The sequence below is a fragment of the Triplophysa rosa genome, linkage group LG19 (assembly GCF_024868665.1).
Source record: "Triplophysa rosa linkage group LG19, Trosa_1v2, whole genome shotgun sequence".
Classification (NCBI taxonomy): Eukaryota; Metazoa; Chordata; class Actinopteri; order Cypriniformes; family Nemacheilidae; genus Triplophysa; species Triplophysa rosa.
Genome location: NC_079908.1, coordinates 17,896,404 through 17,914,300, shown reverse-complemented (window position 1 = coordinate 17,914,300; position 17,897 = coordinate 17,896,404). Strand labels below are relative to the sequence as shown.

General features: G+C 37.4%; 1 protein-coding gene across 1 annotated transcript in view; it reads right to left on the bottom strand.

The window, feature by feature from the left end:
- The window catches only part of rtknb (rhotekin b), a 40,217-nt gene extending 22,633 nt beyond the window's left edge, over positions 1 to 17,584 (bottom strand). The window contains exons 1-10 of the mRNA XM_057360900.1: positions 17,292 to 17,584; positions 12,715 to 12,914; positions 12,474 to 12,535; positions 12,351 to 12,404; positions 12,162 to 12,279; positions 9,767 to 9,991; positions 8,609 to 8,703; positions 8,423 to 8,529; positions 8,206 to 8,334; positions 7,373 to 7,535 (exon numbers count right to left, since the gene is read on the bottom strand). Coding sequence (XP_057216883.1) covers positions 7,373 to 7,535; positions 8,206 to 8,334; positions 8,423 to 8,529; positions 8,609 to 8,703; positions 9,767 to 9,991; positions 12,162 to 12,279; positions 12,351 to 12,404; positions 12,474 to 12,535; positions 12,715 to 12,914; positions 17,292 to 17,402 — 1,264 coding nt within the window. The 5' untranslated portion in view covers positions 17,403 to 17,584. The remainder of the gene's footprint in view (positions 1 to 7,372; positions 7,536 to 8,205; positions 8,335 to 8,422; positions 8,530 to 8,608; positions 8,704 to 9,766; positions 9,992 to 12,161; positions 12,280 to 12,350; positions 12,405 to 12,473; positions 12,536 to 12,714; positions 12,915 to 17,291) is intronic.
- Positions 17,585 to 17,897: the final 313 nt, after the last annotated feature.

Sequence of the window (17,897 nt, the reverse complement as noted above, 5' to 3'; positions counted from 1 at the left end):
CCCCTTGTTACATTCTTTTTCGTCACTATGTGAAGTTAATAACTTTGCACGCAGGTTATTTTTATAGTTAAATGTCTTAATTACAAACAGCGCCAAGTAAACGCCCAAAAGCTTTATATGAGCTGAACATTCAGGCTGCCTGTAAAAACAATGCTGTTTGTAAACCAGACATGTTTTAAATATTTAAGACAGAATAGAGAAAATCATATGGGTTAACGACAAAATAGTTACATGATTATTAGTAGCCACTGGGCCACTTATAATTACAGCATTCAACAATAAAACTCCATGCCCAATTGTAAAACGTTGTAAAAAACCCAAAAACGTTTTCTATTCTGGGACTTAAAAACGTATATTTTACTGTAAATCCACGATCTAACAACTGACAGGAACATCAGTGTACATAAACAAAATACATACAGTAGGTAGTCACCAGAATGCTGTCTACCGCCGCGTTGAGTGCCGCCGTTGGGGAAGGGCGGCAGTTAAAAAACATTTACATGTGAAACTAGTTCGCGAAATCTCCACCAGGAGGCGCAAAGGGAGAGTTTGCGCCTTCAGTACTTAACCACATGTACTGTGAAACAGTGAAATTCAATGTGATAAATTCATTATTACATGACAGGAGGCAACACATAAAAAATTAAAACAAGAGTTATTCACGTTTATAATATAACAAAAAAAAGCGATATAGGCGGAGAATTGAGCCAAATGCAGGACATAGTAAAGTAATCATTAAATCATTAGAACAAAAATCATTAGAACGAACGTGTTATGATCGCAGAGGTTCATATAGGATCTTTTCTTTTCTGCCAGTCTAAAGCGACTGCATATGCCTGATAGTTATAAGAACACACAATTATAATAAAAAAATATTTTCTTTTCTGTCCTTATACGAGCAAACTGTTGAACCGTTTGATTGTTTTTAAAAAGTTCCATAACCACAGTTTAAAACGTCCCTATTCGCGGTAAGCTTTTATAATAAATGTATCTTTATTTAAGGATAATCTAATTTCCACCACAGTGCAAACAGTCTTCATTTAACACACAGTATCACCAAGTAAAACAAAAGAGTAAACATTTTGAAAGCGCGTTTAAAGCCAATGCGGGCAGAACCTTTAATGTAATATTCGTTTTCAAAGTGTACAATTGTTTTTGATTTTAAGCTCATTTACAAAGATTACCATGAGCAATCATTTTACACTAAATTATGCTACTTGTGCGTCAGTGAAAACCATATACAGATCACATTGATCACGCAGGAGTGAGTAGTTTGCACCAACTACTTCAATATGCCTATGAAGACCATAGCAGAGCGTAGCCTCCTCGTTAGCGTGTCCGTATTCTAAGCCGATGTGGACCGTTTGACGGCTCGAGGCTCACTCGGAGCGGGTGTGCGTCCTGTGACAAGCAGCTAAACCAGAAATTAATGATACAAAGCGACAACAGTAGCCTACACACTGATACGTGAGGGCGAATGTGACATAATATCACAATTTTTATAATTATAAATGAACGCGGACTGGAAAAAGTAAACTGCACAAGGCGAAAATGTAACATAAATTATTATTAATGAGCTAGAACAGAGGCCCGTGTGAAGACGTGAACGAAAAAACATCATATTTGCCAAAATATGCAGTTTATAGACCGTTTCATCGTTATTAAATAAAAGTGTGACGAAATAGTGTATTGACCTGCGTTTAAATGACAAGCATTGAAATGTTTTAATCCCCTCCATGTCAATAGGCTACAGGCTTTTAAAAACAGATTCCACTTCTCAGTTGATGGGGGATGGGGACTGGGAGAGGTGTGAATGTCTCGCTTTTTGAAAGAGCAGAGTTTAGAATTAATGTCTTCCTGCAGGGTGACAAATAAACGTACGTAACGCTGATAAGAAACTTAACTCCAAACATAAACGAAACATCTTTGCCAAAATATGCTTTTTATGATCGTAATGCTTTACGTAACATCAATTATTTTAATATTACATTTTACATATTAAAACACTGTAATGACCTCTCGTTTAAATGACAAACTATTAAATGTTTTCATATCTTCTTTATGAATACAGCACTTTATTAAGTAATTAAGGTAAAAATCTCTGTTTACATTTCAATCTATTTTTAAATAGGCCTATGCAACATCTCAATAGACACCTCTTTTGAGTTTTCGCTGACGTGTTATAGGGTGATTTCTTCCTGCAGTAGGAGGTGGGGGTTGATGGAGGTTGTGTGAGCAGCAGTACTTTGACAGGGGTACCCTGCGCGTTCAAAAGTGACGCCGAAGGGCGCTGACCGAGCATACATATGTGACGAGTCAGGAGTGAGGATGTGTTGTGTCCAAATCCCCAAAACAAACACACCCCTACCCCCATCTTTCGCTTTCATCAGCGCTCGGCTCGGCAAATGTCCGTCCTGTGCACCTTACTGCTGATTGGCTACAAGGTTGTTTTGGTACTCGGCCCTACTCAGTTGTCTAAAGCGTCATTCGGAAATCGGTTACCCTGATAAAAAAATAAATATAGGTAGAAAATAGCCTATTACTTATTGATTTTGATGTTATCGAATGTAAAAACCGCGCGGACGTCATAAGTAGATCTCAGACAACAGTATAAAATAATAAAAAAGGCCAGTTCAGCACACCTTTAAAATCTTCCTGTTTTTCACCACGTCTCACTCTGAACTATTTTTTTTCTTGCGATTGCTTAATCTTGCCCTCCTCCATCGGTTCACCACTCCTATCTGTACTGAAGATTAAAGATAAAATCCAGTTTGATAGGGTGTTTGACATTGTTGGTTCACTGAAACCACCGATAAACTATAACTTAAGTGCTGAATTTTTTTCTTGATGTGATAATTACAGACTCTTCACACCAAAAAGTACAAGTGGTTATGTAGACAAAAATGTCAAATGAAAACATGAGGACATGCTAATGCATGCTGAAGCGTTTGAATAAAGCGATTATCACCATTTTCTTGATAAAGCATATAGGTATTATTGTCAATGCGTAATGTACACAATTGTCACTACAATATTGTTTTGTACAACTACAATTTTATAACTTCCCTTACAACAGCAGCTTTGAAACTTTTAAGGTGAAATTATACATTCTAATTTATTTTCTAATTACATACAATTTTGTGTTTTAAATTACATTAGCAGTTTAACAAACTGAGTGATAATAAATTTATTTCCTTGCTGGCACGGTTGATCACTGGAATTTCTGCATTATCTGAGAATCTTGTTTTCTTCAATTGTAGAAAAATATCTGACCTTTCGTATTTAGTATTACTTAGAAAAACTTTCTATTTAAGATAAAATTATAAAACATGATGATGTTGAAACCTTAACACTAGGGGTGGCACGAGATCTCGCGAGAACACAATATCCTCACGCAACTGGCATGATGGGGTGTTGGGCTCGAAATTGCAAGCATTTTAATCGCATATGCTCCCTAAATTTTACCTGTGTGACCTCAAAATATATTTGGGTGCATTTGTGCGAGTTCACATTTTGTTGTGGTGTGACCTGTTTTCATTACTTCACAGAACACGCTTATAACTGCACAATGTATGTGCGAACAGTGACCTGCCCGGCCAATCGACAACGTGATTTTCCATCTCGCAGCTCTACTTTCCCACCGTTTTTAAGTAAACACACGCTAGAGGACGGGTTTCAACGTTCGAGTGTGTCTCTCACGTCTGCAGCACCTTGTGCATAAGCACGACCGTTTACGGCGGTTCCCGCTGCCAGCAGCGCTTTGGGAGCGTTCAGTGCGTGGCTGATCAGCAGCTGAGCTGACTGTACCACAAGTACAATATAGCAATTGCAAGTTCACATTACGTTATTTAAAATACATTCACAGGCAAACCTCTTCAAAAACAGATCATCTGTCTCTTACTTATGTGCAATGTAAGCATAAAACATGATGTGTTTATGTAGTTTTAACTGTTTCTCTGAGGGCTATGAGGGTTCAGTCAGTGGAGGAAGGAGGATTGACAATGTGATATGATCGCCACCTCTACTAACACGAGCAGTCAAGCACTATGTAAAAGCATAAAGAGAAACAGCCACAGCTCTTTACTAATAGCTGCACTGTTAAGAAAACAAAGCACATTTTTTGTGCAATTACTGCCTGTCAGTTGAGTTTGTGACAAAACATTTTGCAGTATTTACATATTGTTTATTACTGCATACTATAATTCATTAAAGTAGAAGTTTAATTTGTTTCATAAAGTACAAGTTGATTTTATTATGATTGCATTTTTTGCATTTTGTGTTTTAAGGTGAATAAAAGACTAAAAAAGTCTTAAAATCGTTTCGTCTCGTTCTTGTGAACCCAGTCTCGTGTCTCGTCTCGTCTCGTGGGATAAGTGTCTCTTCACACCCCTTCTTAATACTGTATTTCCAGGTACGTTCTAAACCTTTTGTTGTTTATTGTAGCCTGGTTTGATTTGTTTTTCTTTCTTCCACTATTACTTGCTCAAGCAAAACTAAACAACTAAACATATCTTGCAGTTGAATTCACACAATACCTAACTGTTGCAGTCACTAGCTGCGTTTACATGGACCAGTGTAATCCGATTAAAAATCCAATCCGAATGAAAACGCTCCATATAAACACGTCAATCAGTTTAAAAATGCCCAAGTCGATTGAAATTTCAGTCGGATTGTAAGGGGTGGTTTATGCCATTTGTAATCCGCTTGATAGGACATGTAAACACTTGATCAGATTAAAAACCTAAGTAGGAAATTGTGTGCATGTGTAAAGACGACGCTGACTCGTACAGACGTAAGGGCATGACACACGGAACGGAGCAGCTGTTGCTAAAGAAGCCAAAAACCATAAATCTGACAAAGCGGTAAACATTTCCATATGCTTGTCATCCCTAAATGAACATGAATGTTTCTATGCATTTAAAATGTCTTAACTGTTTCCCTGTGAGTGAGTTTTTAACCGCAGTTTCTCAGTTCCTTTTTAAAACACGATACATTTGCAGATGTACAAACATACTGTCTAATCATAAAATTTCATTTATATTCGTAGTAGGCTACCGAACATTTATTTTACTTATCGTTTACTTACACGTGATTTGGAAGGATTAACTGTTTTTACCAAGTCACTGTAACGACCTTGCTTCATTGATATGTAGACATTATTTTGCATTCATTAATTGTACATTATTATGCTGGTGTCTGTGACATAAAATAAACACATCTGTGCTTACAACATAGTTTAAGTAGCCATTTGTGAATATTATAATGATACCCGCATCCACCGCGCCCATCTCTGTTTACCGTTAATGCTGATATATGAATGCGCATATTATCACTTCTAAAGTTCGGTATTAAGCTGTTGCTAAACATTTATTTTAATTATTGTTTGCCTGCAGACGCTCTGGTGGGTCTTGGTAGTTTTGTCATGGTTTTACCAAGGTAAAACCGAATCGGATGTGCTCGTGCTTCATTGGCACGAGACACTGCCTTTATAAACTGTTAATTTTTTTCATGCCGTTTGTAAAATAAAACATACACAACATGCGCTTGAAAACACTGTTTTAGTGGGTATCAGTGTGCGCATGTCAGCAGATTATATCGGATTTGAAGCTTGTCATGTAAACACACACATCAATCAGATCACTTTATTTACCTTTCATGTAAACACTAAATTCAGATTGCACAATCTGATTCAATTCAATCCAATGTGTCCACGTAAATGCAGCTACTGTAAAACAGTAAAGGTGTGTTGCTTTCAAAGGGACACTTTGTTTGAAATCACTAAGTAAAGTGTCAGTCATCTTAAAAAAAAAGCAAAGCAAAAGCAAATAAACCGCATTGAACGCTCAGCCGCTCTCAAATATATGAGCGTACACATTCACAACATTTAAAAAAACAATTGTTCACGCTGAATGTTCACTGCGCATGAACTAACGTTAACAGATATAACTGAAAAGGTATTTGTATTACAAATACATTAAAATGCATTTGTAAATGCTGAAATTAACATGTACTAAGAAACAAATGTTGTATAATTATTGTTTATTATTAGTTGATGTTTACTACTGTAGTTAATCTAACAAATAATTGCGTGAAATTTTTATATAATTAGAATAATTTGAACATTTTGGAAATGTTCATAATTTATATTATTTTTACAAGTATATAAAAAAGTTTAAAAAAGCACATAACACAATAGATAAGAAATTCTCTATGAATTAATGAAGAAAAGTAACTATCTTAAATTTCATCAGAACAGACTTCCGTAAACATCACACCACACCACCTGAATCGTCACTTTGACATTTCAAACATGAGCTCTGATGTGTTAAAAATCGGATCTATTTTAGAGATCTATGGTGAAAGGACTTGCATATTTCAGAGTATTTATTACTGTGAACAAACGTACAAGAATCAAATCTGACACAACGCAGTCACAGAGCAAGTGCGAGAGGACAGCATGGGGAATTTTAGCCACAGCGATAAGGAAACATTCAAAATGCTGAATTCCAAAAGAGGAGTGGGGTTTTTTTTTTTGGAATAGTTTTACATTTAGGAACATTGCCATGGCTTGCACGGCAGCAAAAGGATGTGTTGAGAAGTTTGAATGGTTAAAAAAAAGTGCATACTTTTAAAACTGGTTGGTCTAAAAGTGTATGAAAAATCCAAGTTTTGATGATAAAAAATATACAAATTAAAGATTCTGAAGTATTTCTAGGCTATATCAATAATCAAAGAAGTAAAATTAACCACGTGAACACCTTCGTACAAAAAAATCATATTTCTGTGTTTTTATTAAAGCGAAAAGATGCTCTTAGTATCCTTCTTAAATAAAATAAATATAAAAAACATAAATATATCAATACCACATATGGTTTTTATCTACATTTTGTTTCATTATCTATATACAATTTTATTTTAACTATTATCATTTTCCAGTTCTTTAACATAGCCAATAAACATAAACATAAAGAGAATGTTCACAAGCAGGCCTTCACTTTTGGACCCTAACAGATAAATAAATACTATACCTATACCCATTACAAATCTTTCTGTAAAAAATACTAAAAGTATGTGCATGTACAGTTTGAGATAAACATAAGAAATAATTCCAGCTCGGACGATTCAAAACCAAGTTTCCATCACAAGATGGCAGTATCTGCACAGGGCTTGTCACAAACCCTCAGGAGACACTAAACAAGAACTTCTGTGCCAATCCTTCACTGAGAACTTTGAATTGTCACTGAGCAACTGATACAGAACAACTGATGCACTAGGGCCTGGTGCTTTAGATACTAGTGATATTAGTGGCTGTATTCTGCTCTAGCTGTGATGTTTTTCTGCATGCTGGCAGAGCTTGGGCACACATACTTACTCATGTCATAGAAATGCTGCCAGAATGCTTCCATCCAGCGCTGCGAGTCCTGTGGCGTTCGCGTGAGAATCGTGTATGTGCTCTCATCACCAGACTGGTTGCTTATGTTGATACTTTGGGTATTTAGAGACGGATCCTTTTCTGTGGCACGCACACGTGTGTCCTAAAGCAAATAAGCACACATCGAGATCATGTAATCAGATAACTACCATGCATGCAGGTAATAACACATATTAAACAGCAGACAACTTCCAAACTAACATAAGCTGTAACACTGGATTTACAAGACAAACAAAACATGTGCTCAGAAAACGAAACGTGTTGTAATGTGGCATGCATGTACAGTAGTGTAATGCAAGTAAACAAAGCAGTGATTTTCAATTCATTGTCCTGCAAAAAACTTATTGTCTAATTATATAATGGATACGATAGAAGAGATTCACATATTTCGTAGTACTGCTGTAAATGTCAATATAAATTTCTATATTTCATGTTTATTTAATCTTAAAGCAATGTTTGACCTGAGCAATGCACACAGACTGCCCCCTGTTGGTTCATGATGAAATTATCTCTTTATAAATTATATAGTACAAGGCCACATTATGTCCCAAGGTTGATTTTATTGAAAGTAAAAGATTATTATTGTTGGGGTAACACTAAAACTGTCCTCAAATGACTTCAACGCTAATTTTTGACGTTTAGTGTAATGAATTTTCAATAATGAAACTTAAAAAAAACCTCATAAAAATAACAACAGCCCTAAAAATACAGTAAATAAGAGGGAAGCTACAAAACTAACATACTTTGCAACTGAATGACATTACAATACTGACCTTATTAATGGGAATAGTGAACATCGGTTTCTCTAAAGATTCTGTATGGCTTTGCTGCTTGTAACAAATTAATTCTGTCCCTTTCAGGACACCATAGACGTCTGACCACTCCTCAGGACTGGCCTCTGACTTGGGAAAAAAAAGAGGGTATATGAATAAACAACACTAAACATTTTACTCATTCACATAACCAATAACACATGATGTTTTCACTAACCCGAACTCTGAGGTTTCCACAGAAGACATCTTGAGTCATGCAGAGCGGTTGAGCCACAAGTCGACAGCACATGCTACCATACAGCGGCAACCAGAATGAGGTGTCCTCTTAAAAAACAGACGCACAGAAACTCATCGAGAGACAATGTATAAAATGAACGGGTGCAGTGTGAAAGTGTTTTCTTACCTGTGCCTGATATGGTCAGGTCATGGGTTCGGAAAGAGTTCTGTATGTGGCACAGATTTAGAGACGTGTGAGCCAGTAGGTGATATTTAGGGCCCCTGCGGAAAATAAGCGATACTGAGGGGCTCTGCGATGACGTTTACAATATTTCATGGCTAAAGAGTGTCAAACAGTTTTCATTCAGACCAAAAGTGCTTAAGACCGAATGTTGATTTGCATTTAGTCACAGAAACCTTTTCATTCAACACAATCAAACAAAACTGTTGTCATCTACTTGAAGTAAAACTAATAGACGGACAAAAACGGCAAAACATGTTTTAACTCAAAATAAATAAGGACAAATAAAAAATGGATTTTTTAAATAAGCACACCCCAACCAAAAATCCCCTTTAAAAAAATACACATTATTTAATTTGTAAAACATATCAATTTATATATATTATATACATATTTCTTACACATGTATATTTATACATGTACATTACATTTACATTTTACATTTAGCAGACGCTTTTATCCAATGCGACTTACAGATGAGGGAAACAATGGAAGCAATTGGAAAAACATAAGGACAACAAAACGCATAAGTGCAACAAAAGAAAATTGGTCTCATATAGCCTATCACATGTACATAAAGTACTTATGTTACAAATATCTTAAAAATATTATGCATATACAATATTTTTGCACAACTGTAGTGAGAATCTCAAATGATGTTGTAATAGTTTTCATTTGCTGTAAAATAAAAGTTTTTGCTTTTGGAGTGAAATATGACCCTGACATGTTCTTGACAGGCAGATTCATCCAGAAAATATGTAATCTGTTCCAAAAATCAGTCACTTCATTTTTCTCTCTACTGGTTTTGGCTGCTATCTCAGACTGACTGAATGTTAAGTCAATAAACATCAGGGTGTGTCTGTCTGTTTAGACAGTATGCAAATGTTGTTTGTGTCTGCGATGTTGTGCACAGGTAGATTTAACAGAGATTTTTTCTGTCGTTAAGTCTGACATTCAACTGTCGACAGTTGTGTAGCATCATCTGTCATTGTGGACACGTCTACACAGAGTCAAAAATCTAAACAGAATTTATGTGCCTTTTAAAATATTTTTCTTTGTGAACATGCTCATATTCTATGTGAACATGCTCATATTGGCACGTACTGTACAGACTGGATGGGTGGCAGTACTGGAGACCCTGCCCCGTTGCTGTGGGAACCACAGGAAGCTGCCGTCTCCAGCGTTGCCATGAACTTCTTACTGGATGCCCGTGTCACAGAATTGCCCAGGCGGCTGAGCCTCCGGGTGGAGAAGCCCAGACTGAAATCCTCCTCAACACAGCAGCTATAGAGCTCCACCCGCAGGTCAAAGTCTGGAGGTACATCAGAGCTACACAGACACGATACATGGAAGTGAATCAATCTGCTCATTACAGACATAACATGTACCTAATCTCTGGAAAGATGCTGTGGTTGTCCCAGTTACAAAATGCAGTGGTCCTAAAATCTTTAATGATTTCAGGCCAGTCGCTCTGACTTCAGTTTTAATGAAGATCTTTGAAAGACTGGTCAGGTCTGAGATCCAGAGGCAGACGGAACATGCTCTGGATCCCATGCAATTTGCATATAGGTCCCATAGAGGGGTGGTGGATGCTTCGGTTACACTGCTTTGCTTTTTAGACATTTGGAAATGGGACACATGCAAGACTTTTATTTATCGAGTTCTCCTCAGCTTTTAATACAATCCAACCCCACATTTTAATTAGAAGGCTCTTAGAACAGTTTCTAAGTACTAATTTGGCAGGTTGGATCCTTGACTTTTTAACAAATAGGACACAGAGGGTGAGGGTTCCTCTAGGGTCCCCTCAAGGGTGCGTCCTGTCACCTTTGCTATTTATTCTTTACAAAAACATGTGTCAGATGAACCATCATAAAATATGCAGATGATTCAGTTATTGTTAGTTTGCTCCAGGAAAATGAGAACAGCCACGGCCCAGTTATTGATGAGTTTGTTCAGTGGTATGAAGAGTCTTACCTACAGCTTAATATACTGTGTCAACAACTAAAGATATGCTCATTGATTTTAGGAGGAATATTCATGTGCACCAACTAAACTACCTTAATCACAGGTCAGACCGTTGAGCGCGTGCAATCCTATAAATATCTTGGGACTATTACTGATGAAAAACTGAACTTTGAAGCTAATTGTGCAGCTGTGTGTAAAAAAGGTCACCAGCGCTTGATTGCTTAAGGAAGCTATCACACTTTCATATTGACCGAACGTTAATGATTATGTTCTATCATGCTTTTATTGATTCAGTCTTGTCTTTCTCTTTGGTGGCATGGTTTGGTCATATATCATTAAAAGCTAGGAACTCTGCAAACCAGATAGTCAAATGGTCTAGTCGACTGGCATCCCCGTATACTAAACAGTTACAGCGTATAGCTATTTCTATTTTAAATGACGACTCTCACCCCTTGCACAGTGAGTTCCAGCTCCTTCCCTCTGGACAGAGGTTTTTAATCCGAAGGTGTAAGACAAAGCGGTATAAAAATAGCTTTGTTCCCGCTGCCTTAAATGTGTTAAATAAACTGTAGGATGGTGGATTTTAAAGGGGTGGTGCAATGGTGTGTCATGCATTCTGACTTCTTTACAATGTTAAACGTGCTGTCTTCTCATGCTTAACATGGTCAACTTGTCAAAAAACGAGTTGGGCGTATTACGTAGTATTTATGTGCTCGATACACTCCCCCAGCGATCGTACAGGTTTCGGAAAGTTTTTTTCGAACATATAAAACTGTTTCGTAACAATTTTTCTTAGTCCCTTATTGGACAATTCTCCCGGAAAAGCACGAGGCACGCCCACGCGGCAGTAAGGAGAGCAGGAGAAGGAGCATGCGCAGACGTCACTTTCACTTGTGTGCAGGAGAGAGAGCATACGTTCGCCAAGTTCAGGTGTTTGTTTGTTCACTGCATTTGGGTGATGAATGTTATATAAACGCTGGATATAACGCTGGATTTGGAGATCGTTTGAAACTGATATATGGAGCCGTACCAGCGCTAAAAGATGCCGGACATGAACCGCATGCGGTAGTGAAACTGATGTCTGTGTTTTGTTGGCAATGGGTGCGCACGTGCTTTAGTTCAGCCTACGCCTCCCCCCGCGCGCGCAGTATGCTTTCGGAAATAATCGTACAGCTGTATATATCTTTTATAAATGTGATCAAACTAAATACTCTTCGAAGATACGAAGTATGCCATACTACTCTATAGGTACTCAAGATTAATATGAGATCAGCAGAAACCGCGTGTGTTAGGGCCGCTTTAAGTATGTAGCTTGTTTTTAGGTAGCATGTGATTGTATTGTTGTTGTTCATGTCGTTGAATTTTTTTTTTTAAATAGTATGTCAAGATGAATGTCAATGTCTCTCTGTCTACTGCAAAACAAATTTACCTGCGGGTATAAATAAAGTAACCTAACCTAACCTAACCTAACCTAACCTAACCTAACCTTTATGTTAGTATATATAGAGATACAAAAAAATAAAAAGTATCTCACAATATCAATGTTTCATCGAAACAGACGTCTGTGAGTGTCCTGTCCACTATTACAAGATCTGTATTATGAATCTCTGTCCCGGCCCGCAACAAACAGAACACGGCACACTGGTGCAGCTCTAAAAAGACAAAAGAGACAATTAAATAAAGAACTGACAAAAATAAGATTGTATGCATTTGTCAGACTCACCCCCTTTGTTCTTAAAATACTCGGAATCCTTCCACATAAGAGGAATACGGATATCTGACGATGTAAAGTCAAAAATGAATGCAAATAAATAATGCGTTCTGTTATTTGTGTGTGCAATCCTACCTGAAATGGCAACTTTTGCAGTACAAGGTAATCTGTCATCAATAGCCCCACCATCAAATGACCTAAAATCAACCAAAAAACCTTCAATGGATCTGCTGTATCAAAACCAAGTGAGCTCTCTACACAGGAAGCACTAGATATCCCGACTTAAATCACTTATTGTGAGTACCATTTATATAGTGCTGTCTATGTAGAGACATCAGTCACTTCTATGTCAATGTGAAAGATCTCTGTCCATTACCTCCGTCCTGCTCTCTGCATGGCCTGCGCTTCTTTCATGCGCTGCAGCTGGCTCATGAGGGCCAGTATGCGGGTGTTAGAGGTGAGGAGGGTCTTGGAGGCCTCCAGGGCCTGATCTCTCTGAGAGCACGCGGCTAACAGCTTACAGGCCCCGTCTCTGATCCGCACCTCACTCTCGATTAATTTCTGGACCTCACAGTCCTGCAGACGAAGAGTGACGGAAAGACTTGGGTATTATTTACAAGTACACTTATGCATTTGGCAGGTGCTTTTATCAAAAGCGACTTATGGCGCAGTCAAGGAATACATTGTATTATTATCTGTGATCCCATGAACTTTCTGCTGCTGACGCAATGCTCTTCCAATGAATTACATGAATGAGCTATTATGTTAAGTTTCAGAATTACACGTCCCTACATATTAACCATGAGATCAGAGGGTCTCATCCTGTCTTATGCTGGGTTCACACCAAGCGCGAGCAATCGCGTTCCACGCTCTTTATTACTAGCGGGAAAAGTTTGTTATTTTCGCGCGAGTGACGCGATCTGACAAATATTTTCAACCTTCGCGGAAGACGAGATTGATGTGAGTTCATGTCTATACGCGTCTTTGAATTTACTTTTTATGTCATTTACTAGCGCCAAACGCTTAATTTGCGTTTGGCGCGAACCCAGTGTAAGTAAGTGGATTCTGGACAGATTAAGCTCTTTAACAGGACAAGAAAGAATTACATATTAAAATTAGGGCTGTCAAACGATTAATTGCATCCAGAATAAAAGTTTACATAATATATGTCCGTGTACTGTGCAGATCATTTTGTTTTTGTGAACACAAAAACATACACACACTTATACATGTACATATATTTAGAAAATACATGAAAAAAAATATATTTTTCTTAAATTTATACAGTAAATGAATATGGATCTGTTTATAATTACAAAATTAATACGCACAGTACACAGACATATATTATGTAAACACAAGTGATTAATCACAATTATGTGATTAATGATGATTAATCGCATCCACAATAAAGGTTTGCATTTACATAACATACAGTATGTCTGTGTACTGTGCATATTAATTTTGTATTCATAAACACACACACACATATATAAATATTTAGAAAATATTTACATATTTATTCATATTTACCAATAATATAACTATACATAAATGTTTATCAGGTTTGATATTTTATATTTTCCTTAAATATACTATGCATGCACATGTATAAATACAAAATTAATATGCACAATATGTAAACACACACTTTTTTTCTGGATGCGATTAATCGCAATTAATCGTTTGACAGCCCTACCAAGAAATAAATCGTTAAAAAAATGCTTCATAAGACCGGACAACAGTATTTAACTCTCTATAATTGCCCCGGGCTACACACACACTTTGATGGTTGTTTATAACTCTTATCACATGAGAGGCCTGTTTAAAATGAACAGGATAAGCCGTGACGTAAAAGCCCAGAACCCCAAAGCCAATGTCTCATGTGCAGAAAGTTCAGCAAAGTTAAAGCGAAACTGCAAAAAGGGTTTTTCCTTTTCAAGTATGTTAAGTCGTTTGTATAGATTAGCTTTAAGACGGTTACATGGTGTTAATTCTGTCACATACACACTTAAAGGCGCAGTTCTTAATTAACAGCGGCCACTAGCGTTGTATTATAGATTTGCCACAAATCGCTCAGTCCAAACACGACGGTGGCCACCACAGTACAAAAAGATGTCGTTCTCATGTTGACGCAGGGAAGAGATTTTGCGGGCATTAGAAGGACTGTAGAAAGAGCGATGTCTTATTATTACATAAAATAAAAGATTTGTGGACTTTAATTTTAAAAAGAAGGATAAAAGTCAGGCAGGAGCTAGGACCTGCGTTAATATTATAATGAAAAAAATAAAATCTAATTTAATTATAAGCTAACAAAAACAAACGTTATACAATTTGCTATACCATTTAAAGGGATAGTTCACCCAAAAATGAAAATTCTGTTATTACTTACTCACCCTAGGTTGTTCCAAACCTGTATACATTTCTTTGTTCTGCTGTACACAAATGAAGACATTTGGAAGAATGTCAGTAACCAAACAGATATCATGCCCCATTTACTGCCAAAGTAGAGAAAATAAATGGGAGTTAATGGGAGATCTGTTTGGTTACTGACATTCTTCCAAATATCTTCCTTTGTGTTCAACATAACAAAGAAATGTATACAGGTTTGGAACAACTATTCCTTTAAGGGACATTCATAGAAACCACAACTTCCGTTGACAAACACAAACATTTATGCATTTATAAAGTGTCCCAAATAAGAGCACCTTTACACAAAAAAACACAAATGTAGACAAAATGTTCTAATAGTAACAGTCTGTCTCTTTTTCTATTTCTATATTCGTTCAGTTTTAATATTAAACAGATAGTTTGGCTCTAAAACTGTAACATTAGGTAAACAGTGATGTAAAGGTTGTGGTTACATAAGCGCTGTAGTGGGCGGAGCTTTGTGTCAGTTTTATAAATTTAGCACAAACACCAGTCTTAGCTTGCTGTTGTTAAAGGGGTCATATGGCACGAATACTTGTTTTTCTGTGTCTTTGGTGTGTTATAAGTTGTCGATGCATGTATTAGACAGGTATAATTGCAAAAATTTACATGTCGGAATAAAAGATGCATTCTATCTAAAAGCGAATGCTCACCCAGACCTGCCTGAAACGTCTCGTGTAACCACACCCCCACAAATCTACGTCAGTTGGTGGTATGATTTGACTAAGGGCATTTTCACACCTGTGGATCGATTGCTGTGTTCCGAAACCAGGGGTTAAATCGCTACAATATTGCAATTTATTTTAGTTCGGTTCGCATTCACAAGGCAATATTTCCAAACGGACCAAACTTTGTTAATAAAAGTCACGTGCGAGTAAACTCTCCTTCGATTGGTCAGAGTGCATCTGTTTATTTTCCGGCCGGTAACGCGAGTGATAATGAGCGTCAGCTCACGGCAGAGCTCGGGAAGCATAAAAGGAGGAGAAGGACAAGAGAGAATCAGGCCTGGATTTTATGTCATCTTCTATTATGTTTGTGTGGCCAGCAGTCGACCGTGAGGGAGCGGTCATCACTTTACTTTTGTTTTGTTGTTTGTTTATTTATTAAAAGTTTGGTTTAACGTTCGCCGGTTCCCGCCTCCTTCCTTCCTTACTTTGAACAATGTTACAGGGAGCCATTAGCAAAACAATCCCTTTTGCGTCACGCGACTTTACGTAATTACCCATCATACATTGTGATAGTCTGGTTCGTTGGGTCGGATGGCTTTCACACGTCTAGCGAACCGCTCCAGAGTTCGTTTGCAATCGGGCCGAGACCACCTTGTTCAGGCGGTCTCGGAGCGATTGTTTTGGGGCGGATCCTAGCGCGATTGCAGTGTTCACATATGCCTAAACGAACCGAACCAAGAGAGAAAACGCACCAGGTTCCGAAACAAACCCTTATGTGTGAAAACGTCCTAAGACCGCCTAAATGTACACGCATTACGCAAGTAAGCGTAACTGTCAGTACAATTGCTTTGGAACCTGATGTTCCAAATATGGTAAGATGCGTTACATTTCCATCACACGATTGCAGTATTCGACCAATCACTACTCACTGGTTAACTGGCCAATCATAGCACACCTCGCTTTTCAGAGCGATGAGCTTTGTAAAAAAAATCTGTGCTTTTCAGAGAGACGGGGCAAAGAGTGTTTTTGAACCTTAAATTGTGTATACACATTGCATTACATCTAAAACAAACGATAATATTCGTTTTAGCGGTGTCATATGACCCCTTTGAATGAACCATAATGTGCAGTATACAACTACACCAAAAATAGAATTGCATGCTGTATATCTGCACTAAAAGTTTGTTTTTTCCTCTAACGCATATCCCATCTAAAACAATTACAACAATCAAACTCTGTGTTTGCTATTTGTCTTGGAGGAAAGGTTATCGTACAGTATTTGTGAGAGCACATCCTGTAAGTTGCAAAAGTTAAATTGCAGTTTAGGAGAAACAACTGAAACATTAAAAGGTGTTTTCATGTTTTTTGAAAACAAACTTCACATGGGCATATAAGACATGACATATGCCAAAAGCCCAATGTGATTTGCCATGTTACCAAAGTCTGCAAGATTTTAATAACTCAAATATTTAACTAAAGATCAAATTAAACATTTATGTCAGCAAACATTTGTTTGTTTGTTTTATTTTCCAAGACAATTAAGTGGTAACAGAGCTTCAGGGGTTCTTCAGGAAATCATAAAATCAAGTCACCAGAGATAGATGAACGAGCAAACTGAGCCATAATTTCCTCTATGTTTCCATCCTTCTAAAAACATACAAATACCGTTATGAAGCTGTTATCCATTAAAACCATTACTTTTTGTGTGTGTTTTTATTGTTTGCAGTAGAATTTAATGGTTCCCGTTCACCAGATGGCATCCCACCAACACATTACCAGCAGTGACCAAAACAATACCTGTGTGGATCCTGTGGACTTTCAGAGGTCTTTATTATTTCTTTCCAGTAGTATTTACCTGTGCGGAGTCCTCGAGCACACTCAGGCGGAACTGGCCTCTCTTCACCTCCATCTCCAGCGCGGATCCGCGCGCGACCGTGGCTCTGGAAGTCTTGTTTCTGCAGAACATTTCCGCTCGTGTTTAATGTCCACTTGAAAGTAAGAAATATCGCGCGAGACTGTTGCGCTCTTTACACATCTCATTTAGGCGTTTTACAGATTTTTGAAGCCGCCGTTATAATATTGTTTTTAAATCCAGCTTGCCGTTGAACTGTGGAAAGATGGGATGTGTTTTTCCACAGTTTTTGTGGGTGGGGCTTGAAGTTTTCAAACAGCGCCACCATTGCTGTGATTTAGTAAATGTAACGTTGAGAGGAAACGTTTGTATGTAATAAATGCTTCCCATGCTGTGAAACAGACATAAGGCTATATGTAAGTTAAATGTTTTTGATATTTGTTTATATTTTTCCAGTGAAAATAATAATAACTTCAATTATTTTGTACAACTGTTAATCATTTTGGGAAAAATTCACATACATAAGAAAAACTGGACAGGATCCAAGCCAAATTTCAATCATTTTCTTCAGGAGATGAAGGACTACTGCACCACTTTGCAAAGCATTGT